We start from the raw sequence: 14,966 nt of genomic DNA, 5'->3' as shown, positions 1-14,966 counted from the left end.
TGCTTATGGAACATCTAGTTTAGTTTAAAATGTCTGCTTGGTAGTTGGAGATGGCCTGGTGCTCAAGAGATAGACTAGTGCTGGATATATAAAAATAAGGGCCATTTACATAGTCATTTGCATAATAAAATCATGGAAGCTGATGAAGTCAACCAAGTGAAAGAAGAGCACCCAGGACACAGCCTTAAGATATACCTACAGTTAGTTAGGTGTAGTATGTATGATGAACTAATAAAGGGGATTGAGGAGTGGTCAGGCAGGTAGGAGGAAAATTAAAAGAGACCAGTGTCACAAAAACTCAGAGAAGAAAGAATATCTCCAAGAAGAGGATCGTCAACAGTATAAAGTGCTGCAGAAAAATCAAGAAGAATGAGGATTATGATATTTGGTGGAAGGATGAAGACAGAAAAAGCCATTGATTTAGCAATTAAAAGATTACTGGTAAACTTGTTCTGTAGAAAAGATGGGAAAATGCACCTCCCTCCTCTTCCTTCCTTCCTTCCTTCCTTCCTTCCTTCCTTCCTCCTTCCTTCCTTCCTTCCTTCCTTCCTTCCTTCCTTCCTTCCTTCCTTCCTTCCTTTCCTTTCCTTCCTGCCTTCCTTTCTCTCTTTCTTCTTTCCTTTCTCTCTTTCTTTCTCTCTCCCTTTCTTTCTGGTGGAGGACTATAGATATGGAAGACACCTATTCTATCAGATTTGGTGGATATTTTGGTTAGTTTAGCTGAACTGCTTGTTTTTCCTGTTTCTTTTTTATTTTTTCTTATGAAGGATGGCTCAGTCAGTAGGAAGAGAAGGATATGTTCAGAAATGAAGGTGATATAAAAACAAGCATTATCAAAAATTTAAATTAAAAAAGAGAACATGGTAATTTTTGAGTTTCCATCAAGTGATCGAGTCAGAAGTCTGATTTTAACATATTGAGAAGTGAATAGAAAGTTAGAAAGTAGAGTAAACAGGTGTAGATGAGTTTTTCTAAGAGTTAGGTTATGAAATGGATAAGAGATATTGGATAATAGTTTGAGAAAATGAGAGGGCCAGTTGAAGTTTCTTTTTAAAGGTTGGGGGAGATATGGTTATGTCCGCAAGAAAGAGCCACTGGATGTTGAGAAATTGAAGATTAGAGAGAAGGGAAGAGTTGGTTCATGGGGTAATCTAGAGAAGACCTGATAGCATGGGATCCAGAGCACAAGTAGAGGGGTTGGCCTTAGCAGGGAGAGGCATGAACTCTTCTAATCCTGGAACAAAGGAGGAGAGAATGGGGGTAGGATGGGTGATGTTAAGGCTGTTTATGGTGTAAAAGTGGGGAAAAGATGAAGTTAGCAATGAATGGCTTTTATTTTATAAAGTGTGATGAAGTGAGAACCTTTGCTGAGAGGAGGAAGGGTAAGTAGAGGTGTCTTGAAGAAAGCTTTGAAATAGATGCTGTAGAGAATGTGATAGTAAATCAGGGAAAAGTAAAAGGATCACCTTGAAAAAGTGAGGGTCATTTGAGATTAGAAAGCATACATTTGTAGTTGTCCCAGTCAACATGATAGTGTGATTTCCTCCAACATTTATTAGCACATGAGTAGGAGGGGAAAAGGCAAATGATTTGGGTAATCCAAAGTTGGAGTTAAGAAAAGGATGAGTAGTGATAGGACAAGGGGTCAAGAGGGCAGAAGACAGCACAAAGTTGAGCTAGGTAACTATAGGGAGGAAAGTGAGACCAGAATAGGAATAACGGGCTAGGAAAGCAAGAGGGATGGAGTGACCCAGGGTCATGATGATGTTGGAGAATAGGTTCAGCAGGAATGAAATGGAGGGAAGAGATGGTGTAAGAGAGAAATTTCAGAATTTTAGATCTTGAAGATTGAATAATTACAGGTGATGATAAGATAAAGCTTAAGACTCTATGTGTAGCTGAGGTGGAGTGAAGGTGCTGATAATGGGAGTGGAGGAAGCTTATGAACTGGGAAGTCAGTATCAGCACGAATGCTAAATTCCCAAGTACAAGGGCAGGAGTTGAGGTGGAGAAGAAGAACTGAACTCCTTCATAAGGGAAAGAGAGCCAGAAGAGTATAACAACCAGGATTTGGAGAGGCTGATATAGATAGGTGAAATGGAAATTGGAAATTCCCCTTTAAATTAATAAGATCACTCAAATAAATAGGTTCAGTTCAAATCTCGGTCATGACTGTTCCATATCTCCTGAGTGTTCTTGGCCTAGCATTCCAGGAACTAGCCATTCCTAGGTCACGTTGACATGGAGGGTTGGCTCCTCTCCTTGTGAGACGTGATGTTATTAAAAAACAAAATACCAAGCCTCAGGCAGATGGGAGCGTGGCTAAGGTCAGATGTGTATTGGACAAACCATGAATAGCGCAAGCATCAAAAAGGGCTTCTTGGCCCCAAGCCTTCTTTGTTTAGAACAATATAAAAACACTGCGTCCTGTAAGCCCGCTGAGCCTCACCCGCGGGAAGGACGCTTAGCCCGGGAAAATCTTTACACAATTCAAGTTTGTACTGGCTGCAACGGGGCTCCCAGCCGTTGATTGACTTTGGAGGTTCCCTTGAATTGGTGATGTATTCTCTTCCATTACCCGACTCTCTTGATCGGTGCTATATTATTGATTGTTCTTATTATTTAAAATTGTTCTTATTATTTATGCTTTCTATGCAAATTCAAACTATCTGTGCTTTGCTTCTTCTAAATAAATTATCTATTTCCTATTATTTTCTGGTGCATTGGAGAGTGTCATTTATAGGAGCGAATCCGAACCTCACTAAATCCTATTAATACAATAGGTGAAGTGAATCTCAAAGGAGGAGAGATTGCTGAATGATGGCCATAGATTAAGGGGTTGGAAGTGGTAGTGGAGAGAAAATAGACTCTGATAATTTTTATTTCATTGAGATACCTAAGGATGAGAGATATCTAATCATGATGGACTGAAATGCCAATATTCATATTACTCATACTAATCACTACTACTTCTGGTCCAGAAGGAAGAAAAGGTTTTAATCATTTATCCTGGGAAAAGAATACATCCATCTGTAGGTCACTGAACAAGTATCTGCTGGTGGTAGCACTGTACTACTGAGAGTCAGTATCTTAAGGGGCATGTGCCATGGTGGTTGGTATTTCTAACCTGTATCATAATGATTATATGGTATCTCTCATATTCTGGGGAGTCTCAGTGAAAACAATTTCACTGGGGCTATGGAATGAATGAGTGGGTGCCTGGTAGAGTGCACTGTTCATTATGGACATTTAATACATGGGTATTGAATGGTAAATGATTTAATTAACTATCCTTCATTGAATACCTCCCTTGTGGCCAGAAATGTGTTGGCTGTATCCCAGAGGAGATAGAAGAAGACATCATTCCTGTTTTTGGGGAACTCATAGTCTAGTTAGGAAGACGAAACTCACATATGTGAAATAACCAGTACAAGATAATTGGAGGACCATTTTGTGTGGTTCAGACAAAGTCCTCTAGGAATTCAGAAAAAAGGAAAAATTACTATTGTAAGATACTGTCCCTTTAAAGTGCTGCCTTATCATGTGGAGCAGTTTGTTGCTGACTTGTCTACTTTGCTCAGAGAAACAGTTACATTGAGTCAGAGTTCTGAGACAATTATTACTTGTTTTTGACTGTGATAGGCTATAGTGTAATAGAAATAGAAACAATATAGTATAATATGGGTACCAGAATTGTCTTATGATTATAAGACAAATGTAACTTATCTGATTCTAGGCAGAAGATGAGAATTTGGTTACTAATCATAAACTAAGATTGGGTTGTTTGTAGAGAGAACTAGAGTTGGAACCCAGAAAGATAAAAAGAGAAAGAGAGAGGGAAAGATTTCAGTATCACATCAGCTAAATTTGAAATTGGAAGTGGTGGATACTATAGTTACTGGACAAGAGGAAGTTCAGTGGAAGCAAAGAATCATAGAGGTCATCCAGCAGATCCATTAATGTCACTGAGACGTCATGTCTCCCAAGAAGCACAGTGTGTGTCAACTCTCCTTAGCAGTGGAAACATTTGTTCAACACAGAAACTGTGTTGATTTATATGGACAGTGTCTGAGACAGAAAAAGGACACCAAAGTTTAAGTTCCAAAGTTGTGACTTTTGCCAAGTACTTGGGTTTTCTTCACTCATGCTTCTTTGGCAGATTCCTGTGTGTGTTTACTTTTTCTTATAGATACTATGAGTACATTGGTGGGAGAGTATGACTTAGGTTTATGTGCAGACAGTGATGTATTTATTATTTCTTTATTTTCCTTAAATATATGAATGAATATCTGTGATGTTATTTTTTGCCTTATTGTTCAGTAAATAGTTATGATTAAGATCTAAATTGTCATTATTTGCAAGTGGTAGGGACTGGGTAAATGTAAGCACCTCAGGGAATATATTCTCCCACAACAAGTTTATCCACAGGATCTTGAGAGAATTTTGGTATAACCATCTGGTTCTTCTCTGAGAACCCTAGACCACCCAAAGTCAGAGCAGGCTGGAGTGAGTGAGCCAGCCCAGAAAGTACGTGGGTAGCCATATGCCCTGTGTGAGAAGTTGAGCCGCTACATCATGGGTTAGTCATCTAGTGTACCCTTCACACTGTATTTTCCTGCATGTTTTTTTTAAATCTATGTTCCCCTTGGCCATTGGAATGCCAGATTAACTATGACTATTTTGTTTTCTCTTTCAGGTAGTAGAAGTCCTATTTGTGTCTGTTTATTGTTTTGAGTTCTGCATCAAACTTTATGTGGATCCCCTTGGATATTGGAAGAATGGATACAATTTGTTGGATGTTGTCATCATCATCATACTTTCTGTTCCTTTTCACGTGCGGAAGCTGTTTGGCAGGCACTGCCCATATCTAAATATAGGAGAAGGCATCCAATCTCTTCGAATTCTCAAACTCATTCCCTATAGCCGAGGAATAAAGGTAAAAGTGGTTTATTGTGTACATAGCCCTATACAGGCACTGGGGATGCATAGTCTTTTTAAAAAAAAAATATTTTTTGGGTTATATTTGAGTCCCAAGCTGTTTCCTTCTCTCCCTCCCAACCCTATACTAGAGAAAGCCAACCAACATTTGACATGGATACACATATATACATATATATGTAAAACTGCACAACACACAGTTCCATATATCAGTTTTTCCTCTGGAGATGGATAGCATCTTCCTTCTTAGGTCCTTTGTAGTTGATTTGAATATTCATATAACTCAGAATAGCTTTGTCATTCACATTTACTCTTCAAACAATATTGCTGTTAGTGTATACAGCATTCTCTTGGTTCTACTCATTTCACTCTTGATTATTTCATGCAAGTCCTTCAGTGTTTTCCTAAAGTCAACCCTGTTCGACATTTCTTATAGCACAGTAGTATTCAATTATAATCATATACTACAACTTATTCAGCCATTCCCCAATTGACAAGCATCCCCTCAATTTCTAGTTCTTCAGCAACACAGAGAGCTGCTGTAAATATTTGAGAACATATAGATTCTTTTACTTTTTCCCTGATCACGTTGGGAAATAGACCTAATAATGATATTGCTTGGGTCCAAGGGTATACACAGTTTTATAACTTTTTGGGCATAATTCCAGATTACTCTTCAAAATGATTGAAATAATTCCACTAACAGTATCCCAATTTTTTCATATTCCCTCCAACATTGTTATTTCCTCCTTCTATCATTTTAGCCAGTCTGATAGGTGTGAGATGATATCTCAAAGTTGTTTTAATTTTCATTTCTATAATGAATAATTATTTAGAGCATTTTTCATATGACTTTATATAGCTTTGATTTCTTTCTCTAAAACTGCTGTTCATATCTTTTGACCATTTATCATTTGGGGAATAGCTCATATTCTTATGAATTTGATAAAGTTCTCTATATATTTGAGATATGAGGCCTTTATTCAAGAAACTCTATAAAAATCCTCCCCATCCCCCCAATTTCTCCTTTCCTTCTAATCTTGGTTACATTGTGTTTAGTTGTACAAAACTTTTAAAATTTAATGTAATCAAAATTTTCCATCTTATGTCTCACAATGCTATCTTATTCATAAATTCTTCTATCATTAATCTGATAGGCAACATGTTCCACATTCATCTAATTTACTTGTGATAAGTATGTCTAGCCATGTATCCGTTTTGACCTTAGCTTGGTAAATGGTATAAGATATTGGTCTATACCAATAGACATGCCAGATTGCTTTCCAGTTTTCCCAACAATTTTTACTAAGCAGTGAATTCTTAACCCAAAAACTTAAATCTTTAAATTTATCAAACACAAGGTAACTACAGTCATTGACTACTGTTTGTTGCATATTTGCTCTATTCTGCTGATCCACCATTCTATTTCTTACCCAGTACCAGAGTTTTGATAATTACTACCTTTAATACAATTTAAAATCTGACACTGCTAGACTTCCTTCCTTTACATTTGTTTCCATTAATTCTTTTGACATTCTAGACCTTTTGCTCTTCCAAATGAATTTTCTTATTTTTTTCTAGCTTAATAAAATATTTTTTTTGATAATTTAATTGGGATGGTACTAAATAAGTAGATTAATTTAGATAGGATTGTCGTTTTTATTATATTGGCTTGACCTACCCATGAACAGTTAAAACACTTTTTATTCCATTTTTACCAGACCAGTTGGGAAGAGGGATAGAGGGAAAGGAAAATATTAATGTTATTGCAGCTAATTATTTGAAGCATTTTTTAAATTGTTTGAGTCTTTCTCCTATATGATGATATTAATAGATCACATGACCATTAACAATGAATTGTCCAACCATATGAAATAAAACTCCAAATCACTAATAAAGTAAACTCCTCTATTTAGCTTAAATTTTTTGGGTAACTTTTATTTTTAAAAAATCACCAAGCATTTATTTATTTTTCCCCAATGAGAGAGAAAAAAAGAAAAACAAAACCCTTGCAACAAATATGTATAGTTAAGTAAACAAATTTCCATATTTGTCTGTCATATCTAAAAATGTATGTCTCTTTCTGCACTGGGTCCCTCAGCTCTGTCTCAAGAGATGGGTAATGTGCTTCATTATCATTCTTTTGGCATTTTGGTTGGTCACTGCATTGATGAGAGTTCTAAAGTCTTTCAAAATTGTTTGTTTTTATAGTGTGATTATTATATCAATTGCTCTTTGTTCTGTTCAATTCACTCCAGATCAGTTCACAAGTCTTCACAAGTCTCTCTGAAGCTACTCCTTTGATAATTTTTTATCATTTCCATATGTACCATATTATTTCCTTTATGTACCATAATTTGTTCAGCCATTCTCCATGCCTGTACTTGATGGAGTATGGACCCAAGATACCCCCCCCAAAACAAAACAAAACAAAAAAAACCTTCCTGGATCCCTATTTGAACTTTTACCTGGTCAAGGAAGTCTAGCAGTCCCCAGAAGTTATTCTTATTCTTATCAACTGGCCTTTCCTTATTGCCTAGGCCTTTGTTACCCTAATTGAGCCTAGCCCTATTCAATCTCTCAGACACTCCCATTGAGATCTTCCCAGGACCCACCCCCAGTCACCCCAGCTTCAAGATCCTCCCTAAACTCCTCCTCCAGTACTGGCCACTTCCATCAAGACACCTCTTCTCCTAGCCCCCTCAGTCATCCCAAACTACTTGGACGCTCCTAGATCCTTCCCATAGTCTTTCTGTATACAAGAGCCGTTTAGGGGCTGAGACTTCCTCATCCCCTTAAAGCATCACAAATGTTCAGATTCCTTAAGAGTCTGGCCTATATGGTCCATCTTTAATAAACCTTGTCTTTGGCTGAAAGAAGGCTTGGGTAAAACTCTTTTGGGCAGGATGTGTGTGTCATGAGTTTGGGGTCCCAGCCCCCCTTAACCTCTAGAACTTAACATACCCACCCATTATCTAGTTCTTTGTTTCTATAAGAAGAGCTACTAAAAACATTTTTGCGTATGTGTGGGACAGCGACCCTCTAACCCAAATTAAACTCAGAGACTTCTCAAGGTAGAAAGCAAAGGTTACCTTTATTACAATCTCGAGAGATGGCTATCTGCTCCTTCGATACACGTGGAGAGAGAGACAGACCAAGAAACAGGGGCCCGCCTTATAAAAGCAAATCTCTGCCCACCACGCAAAGTCTCCGCCCACCACGCAAAGTCTCCGCCCACCACGCAAAGTCTCCACCCACCACTATCCCTAAACCCCTTAACTGGGAGGTGGGGCTTACATTCCAGGTGAGAAATTCAAAGACTAGGAAAGAGGCGGGAAGCCAAGGGCAAACGGCTCAGGTTGGGGGTGGGGCAGGCTTATTCTTTCTGCTAAGTGCTTAAATACAGGGTCTGAGTGGGGGAGGATTTTGAAAGTAATAATCAAAAATTATTGACCTTGAGGAGGCTTCACCTCTGAGAGTTCATCTCTCACACATACATGGGTCATTTTTCCACTCCATCTCTTTGGAGTATAGGCCTAGTAGTGTTATAGCTAAATTACAGTCTAGTGACTTTTTCGGCTTAGTTCCACATTGCTTTCCAAAATGGATGGACCAATTCATAACTCCACCAATAATAGTCCATTAATAGGCCTGTTTTGTCACAGTGTCTCCAGAATATTTGTCGTTTTCCTCTTTTGTCAACTTTACCAATCTGATGAACATTTTTCACATGACTGTTGATTGCCTGGACTTCTTCTTGAAATTGGCTATTCATATACTTTTGACTATATGAATTGGGGTTCTGTTTAGCTCTCAACCTTGTCCCAACCCATCTTTCTAGCCTCCCTGTATAGTATTCCCTCTCCTGCATTCTTCAGTCCAACCAAACTGGCTTTCTTTTCCTTATACATTGCACTTTATCTCCTATCTCTATGCTTTGGCGCTTTCCTGCGTGCCTGAAATTCACCCCCTCCTCACTTCTACCTCATTCAATCCCTCTGGTCCTTTCAAGATCCAGTTCAAACACCACCTTTCCTGATCCTCTCAAACTACCTTGCATTGAATTACTTTGTATAAATATTTATACTTCTATTCTCTTCATATTTATTCTTTATATATTTATATATGTCCTTGTCTTCCCTATTAGAATTTGAGCTCCTTGCAAGTAGGAATTGTTTCACTTATTGTATTTATATTCCCAAGGCCTAGCACAGTGTAAGTGCATAATAAGTGCTTAACAAATTCTTGTTACTTGCTTAATAGCTCTGCTCAGCACTGGAAGGTAAGGCATGCAAAGTCAAAACTACCCACTCATATTTCTAGTCTCTGAAGCTTGCTGTAGTAACTGGATTATTGCCGACTTGTTTTTTCAAGTAGTTCTATCACATTTCATTCAACAAATATTTGTTAAGTGATCGTTATGCAGAGTCCTTTCCTCAGTGTCAGAGGTGATGCAAAGTTTATCTAAGACATGGTGTCTTCCTTCAAAGTGCTTATAGTATAGTAATGCTACCCTTCCATGAAAACTTGTGCACTTATATGAACAGAGAATATATTGCCTTGAACTCTACCCAGTGCAAACATAAAATTATACTTAAACTTCCTTCAGAAATATGATGAACCAAATATGCTTAAGATGGATGTAGTTAACCTTGTCTATTTATGTATTAGGGTTTTTTTGTTCTAATTTTGTTCTAACTATTACATTAGAAGATCTCAGAGATCCTTTTGAGGGTCTGACTATTCCCAAATGGAAAGTCAGGATGTTTTCATGTTGGGAGTGGGGAAGGAAAAGGTATGTCTATGTCTATATCTATATCTACATCTACATCTATATCTATATCTATATCTGTATCTATCTCTATCTCTATCTCTATCTCTATCTCTATCTCTATCTCTATCTCTCTATCTCTCTCTATCTCTCTCTCTATCTCTATCTCTATCTATGGATCTATATCTATATCTATATCATATCCATATCTATATCTCTATATCTATATATTTTTTACCTTGAATAATGATTATTGGGCACTTGCTAACTCTAGCTTGAGAGTTATAGCTAATGGTTTTCTCTTCCCCTCTCTCCTTCCCAATAGCACTCTAATGTCCCAGCTAAAAAAGCGATCTAATAAGAGTATCTTACATTTCTGTAGCACTTAAATTGCAAAATGTGCCTTCTTTATAACAACCTTGTGGGGGTAATAATGCCAGTATTATTCCCATTTTTAGGTGAGGAAACTGAGACTGAGAGAGGTACAATGACTTGCCTCTGGTCACATGAGGAAGGAGTGGCAGAGCCTGGAGTCATAGATAAATTATACAACTTCAGAGTTGAGTGAGAGCTCAGAGGTCTTCTAGTCCTGTGTATTGGATCATAGGAGGTAGACCTGAAAGATATTTTAGAGATTATCTAGTTTGACCTTCTCATTTTACAGATGAGGAATCTGAGACCCAGATAATTTAAGTGACTTGTTTGAGGTCATCTAAACTGCAAAGATTCAAATCCAGATCTTGAGACATTTAAATCCAGTGTTCTACAAACCATACCATGTCACTTTCATCTATTTGTTGTACTTAAGGTCCATAGTTCCATATCATATTTGTGCTATTGAAAAGAAAGCCAAAGTTGCTCTGGGGCAGCATAGTATCACTTAGACAAGGAGGCCTATAATGGCAGAATTCTGGAAGGGCTAGATGTGAGCAGAATTATACTTGAAAAACTCTTACTTGGTTTTACAAAAGCTAAGTGGGGTAGGATCAAAATCTGTAATAACTTGAAGAGCATGGAAATAATAAATATGGACTTTTGGAAGCTTAAAAGATGCAAACTGAGGTTAAACTTTCAGAATTTTTATCCCAAGAGGTGGTAGTGGCTGAAAGTATAAAAAGATCCTTAAAAGAGTTAGATAAAATCATGGATGAAAGAACCTTAATGGGCTTTTTTTTTTTTGGGAAAGTGAGTTGTTTGTGTACATTCCTAGGCTGAAAAGATGATGGTAGTTAGGTCACTTAAATATATCTCTATCAGAAATGTAGTTTGGGCTAGACCATGGTTGTAGTTATTATTGGACATTTTAAAAATTCTGAAACACCAGAAAAAGAGTGTTTCTATATACAGAGCAGAACAAAAAATGAGGATTCTATGTGAATCCGTGAATCTCCATTTAATGCCACTTGCTTCAAAAAAAGTGTATGATAAATTCTACATGTTACTTCTAAAACTATCCAGCTTGTCTCTGCTACCTTTACAATATCCTCCTCTTCTGTGCATTTAAAAAATGTTTTAGTGGCCTCTTTTTTTCCCACCAGCACTGTTGTTAACCTCTTTTCTCCCAATAATCAAGAGGAAGAAAGAGAAAAAACCCCAACAACTTGTAACAGATAAGCATAGTCAAGTGAAAGGAATCCTCACAATGGCTGTATGAAAAAAAATGTATGTGTTTACACCTTACATCTATCACTTTTCTGCCAAGAGATAGGATAATAATGATAATATTAATAATAATAGTAGCCAGCTTTGTATAATGTTTTAAGATTTGCAAAATGGTTTACATTTATCTTCTCATTTGATATGTTTTGTCATGGGTTCTCTGAGGCATGTCTGGTCCTTGCATTGACCAGAGTTCTAACTTTCAAAGTTGCTTTTCTCATATGGTGGAGCTAAACTCTCAACATTCCCCTCCAAACAACTTTAAAATAATGCCTCAAATAAAATTTTGGAGTGGCAGAGCCAACAAAAGGTCAGAGTGAGCCATTTTTCTAGCCTAAGACAACTTAGGCAGTTGGCAGGAAAGCTCTGTGACACCAGGGTAGGTGCAGGCCTGGAGCTCTCAGCTCAGAGATGGTAAGGGGATTGGACAACTGGTTAGAAAGAGATTACAGGAATCCCACCTTCCCTCCCTGCTGTCAATGGGCACGGAACCAGGCTCTGTTTAGCAACTCTGTTGCTCATAAGCACTTCTGGGTCACAGTTCCAGGGTGTACAAATGTTTGGTCACAAGGGAACAGGGGACCTGGTCACAGTTCCAGGGCCAAGAGGGATTGTGGTTACAGGGGAGCAGAGACCCTTCTAGTCTAAAGACTAGAGGACAGACCAGGAGAGCAGTGACCACACCTCTCCTTGGATCATACCACCTTGGAAATACCAAAAAGTGGCAGACTTCCAGAACTAGCTCTGAAAACAGCAGCATGAAAAAGTCTGTTCAAAGTCAAGAAATAGGTTGGTAAAATGAGCAAGAGACAAAAAAAAAAAAAAAAGAAAGCAACTTGACCATGAAAGGCTACTATGGTGGTAGGGAAGATCAAGATATCAACTCAGAAGACAACAATGTGAAAACAAGCTACAAGCATAGGCTCAAAGAAAAATACTAGTTGGGCTCAAGCCCAACAAGAATTCCTAGAAGAATTAAAGAAAGAGATTAAGAGAGAGGTAGAGGAAAAATTGGGAAAAGGGATGAGAGTTATACAAGAAAAGTATGAAAGTAGAATTAACAGCCTGATAAAAGAAGCACATAATACTGAAGAAAATACCTTAAAAAATAGAATTGGCTTAATGGTAAAAGAGGCACAAAAATTCACTGCAGAAAAGAACTCCTTAAAAAGCAGAATTGGACAAATGGAAAAGGAGGTACAAAAATTCACTGAAGAAAAGAGCTCCTTAAAAAGCAGAATTAGCTAAATGGAAAAAAAGGTACAAAATCTCAATGAAGAAAATATTTCCTTAAAAATTAGAATTGGGCAAGTGAAGGCCAATAACTCTATGATACATCAAGAAACAATAAAACAAAATCAAAAGAATGAAAAAAAATAGAAGAAAATGTGAAATATCTCATCAGAAAAACAACTGACTTGGAAAATAGATCAAGGAGAGATAACTTAAGAATTATTGTACTACCTGAAAGCCACGATCAAAGAAAGAGCCTAGACATCATATTTTAAGAAATTATCAAGGAAAACTGCCCCAATATCTTAGATCCAGAGGGTAAAATAGAAATTGAAAGGATCTACTGATCTCCTACTGAAAAGATCCCAGGTCAAAGAGAAAATATTGCAACCAGCCAGAAAGAAACAATTTAAATATTGTGGAGCCACAGTCAGGACCACACAAGATTTAGTGACTGTCATATTGAAGTATCAGAGGGCTAGAAGGCAAAGAGTTAGGATTACAACCAAGAATAATCTGCCCAGAAAAACTGATTATAATCCTCCAGGGGAAAAATGAATATTTAATGAAATAGAAGACTTTTAAATATTCTTGATGAAAACACCAGAGCTGAAAGAGAAGCATAACGTATATATGAAAGAGTAATCTTAAGGGAATTAATAGAGTTAAACTGTTCACATTCCTATATGGGAAGATGATGCATGTAACTTCTAAGAATGTTATTAGTATTAGGCAGTTAAAAGGAGTTTATATAGACAAAGGGCATGGGTGTGAATCCATTTTGTTGGAATGATCTCCAGAAAAAAAAATGAAGGGGTAAAAAAGAGGATTAGGGAAAGGGAGAGGGAGAGGTAGAGTGAGGAAAATTTAAAAAAAGGTGTTCAAGGAAGACCTTTTGCGGTAGAGGGAAAAATGGGCAGAAGTGGGTAATGCTTGAACCTCACTCTCATCAGAATTGGTTCAAAGAGGGAATACACACACACACACACACACACACACACACACACACACACACACACACACACACACATATATACACACATTCAATTGTGTATAAAAATCTAACTTACCCGATAGGGAAATAGGAGGGAAAGGAAATAAGAGAAAGGGAGGGGGATGATAGGAGAGAGGGCAGATTGGGGGGAGGCAATGATTAGAATCAGAATAGACTTTTGAGGGACAAGATAAGAAGAGAGGGAGAGAAGAAGAAAAGAGGGAAATGGGATGGAGGGAAATTTACAGTTAGTAATCACAGTTGTGAATGTGAATGCAATGAGCTCACCCATAAAGTGGAAGCAAATAGAAAAATGGATTAGAAACCAGAATCCAACAATATGTTGTTTACAGGAAACATACTTGAGGCAGAAAGACACACAGAGAGTTAAAATAAAAGGGCTTGAGTGGAATCTAATATGCTTCAGCTAAAGTAAGGGGGGGCAGAGGTAGCAATAAAGATCTCAGACAAAGCAGGGGCAAAATTAGCCCTAATTAAAAGAGACAATCAAGGAAACTGCATTTTATTAAAAGGTACCATAGATAATGAAATAATATAAATTTTTTTTACAGTAAGTTTCTCTGATAATGACCTTATTTCTCAAATATATACTGAGTCAAATTTATAAAGCCCTTCTCCAACTGATAAATGGTAAAAAGATATGAACAGGTAGTTTTCAGAAGAATCTAAGCTATCTATGAAAATCAAAGCCATCTATGAAAAATGCTCTAAATCACTATTGATTAAAGAAAGGCAAATTGAAACATCTCTGTTGTACCACCTCATACCTATCATAAATGACAAATGCTGGAGGGCAGGAGGGAAAAATAGGCACATTAATGAATTGTTGGTAAAGTAGTGAACTGGTCCAATCATTCTGGAGAGTGTTTTATAACTATTCCCATATGGCTATAAAACTATGCATTCCCTTTGACACCAGCAATACCACTACTAGGTCTGTATCCCAAAGAGATCAAATAAAAAAGGAAAAGGACCTATACATACAAATATATTTATAGTGGCTCTTTTTGTGGCATCAAGGAATTGGAAATTGAGGGAATGCTCATCAACTGGGAAATGGCCAAACAAGTTATGACATATGATTGTGATGGAGTATTATTGTGCTATAAGAAATGATGAAGAAGTTGGTTTCAGAAAAACATGATAAAAGACCTATATGAACTGATAAAAGTGAAGTGAGAAGAACTGGGAGATCAGTAAAAACAATGTTGTAATGATGATCAACTATGAGACTTGCTTACTCTGATCAATAAAATGATCCAAGACAATTCCAAAGGACTCCTGATGAAAAAAATGTTATCCACCTCTAGAGAGAGAACTGGTGAACTCTGAATGCAAATTGAAGTGTAA

The 14,966-nt window shown here is 37.3% G+C and overlaps 1 protein-coding gene across 2 annotated transcripts in view; it reads left to right on the top strand.

Moving 5' to 3' along the window:
* The window catches only part of CATSPER3 (cation channel sperm associated 3), a 61,655-nt gene that overhangs the window by 10,714 nt on the left and 35,975 nt on the right, over positions 1-14,966 (top strand). For both annotated transcript variants that reach the window (XM_020991238.2, XM_020991236.2), the window contains one exon: positions 4,697-4,936. In XM_020991238.2, the coding sequence (XP_020846897.1) occupies positions 4,697-4,936 (240 nt within the window). The remainder of the gene's footprint in view (positions 1-4,696; positions 4,937-14,966) is intronic.

The sequence above is a fragment of the Phascolarctos cinereus genome, unplaced genomic scaffold (genome assembly GCF_003287225.1).
Source record: "Phascolarctos cinereus isolate Bilbo 61053 unplaced genomic scaffold, phaCin_HiC Scaffold_2;HRSCAF=192, whole genome shotgun sequence".
Lineage (NCBI taxonomy): Eukaryota > Metazoa > Chordata > Mammalia > Diprotodontia > Phascolarctidae > Phascolarctos > Phascolarctos cinereus.
Note: the sequence above shows the minus strand (reverse complement) of the source record. Positions and strands in the feature narration are given on the sequence as shown.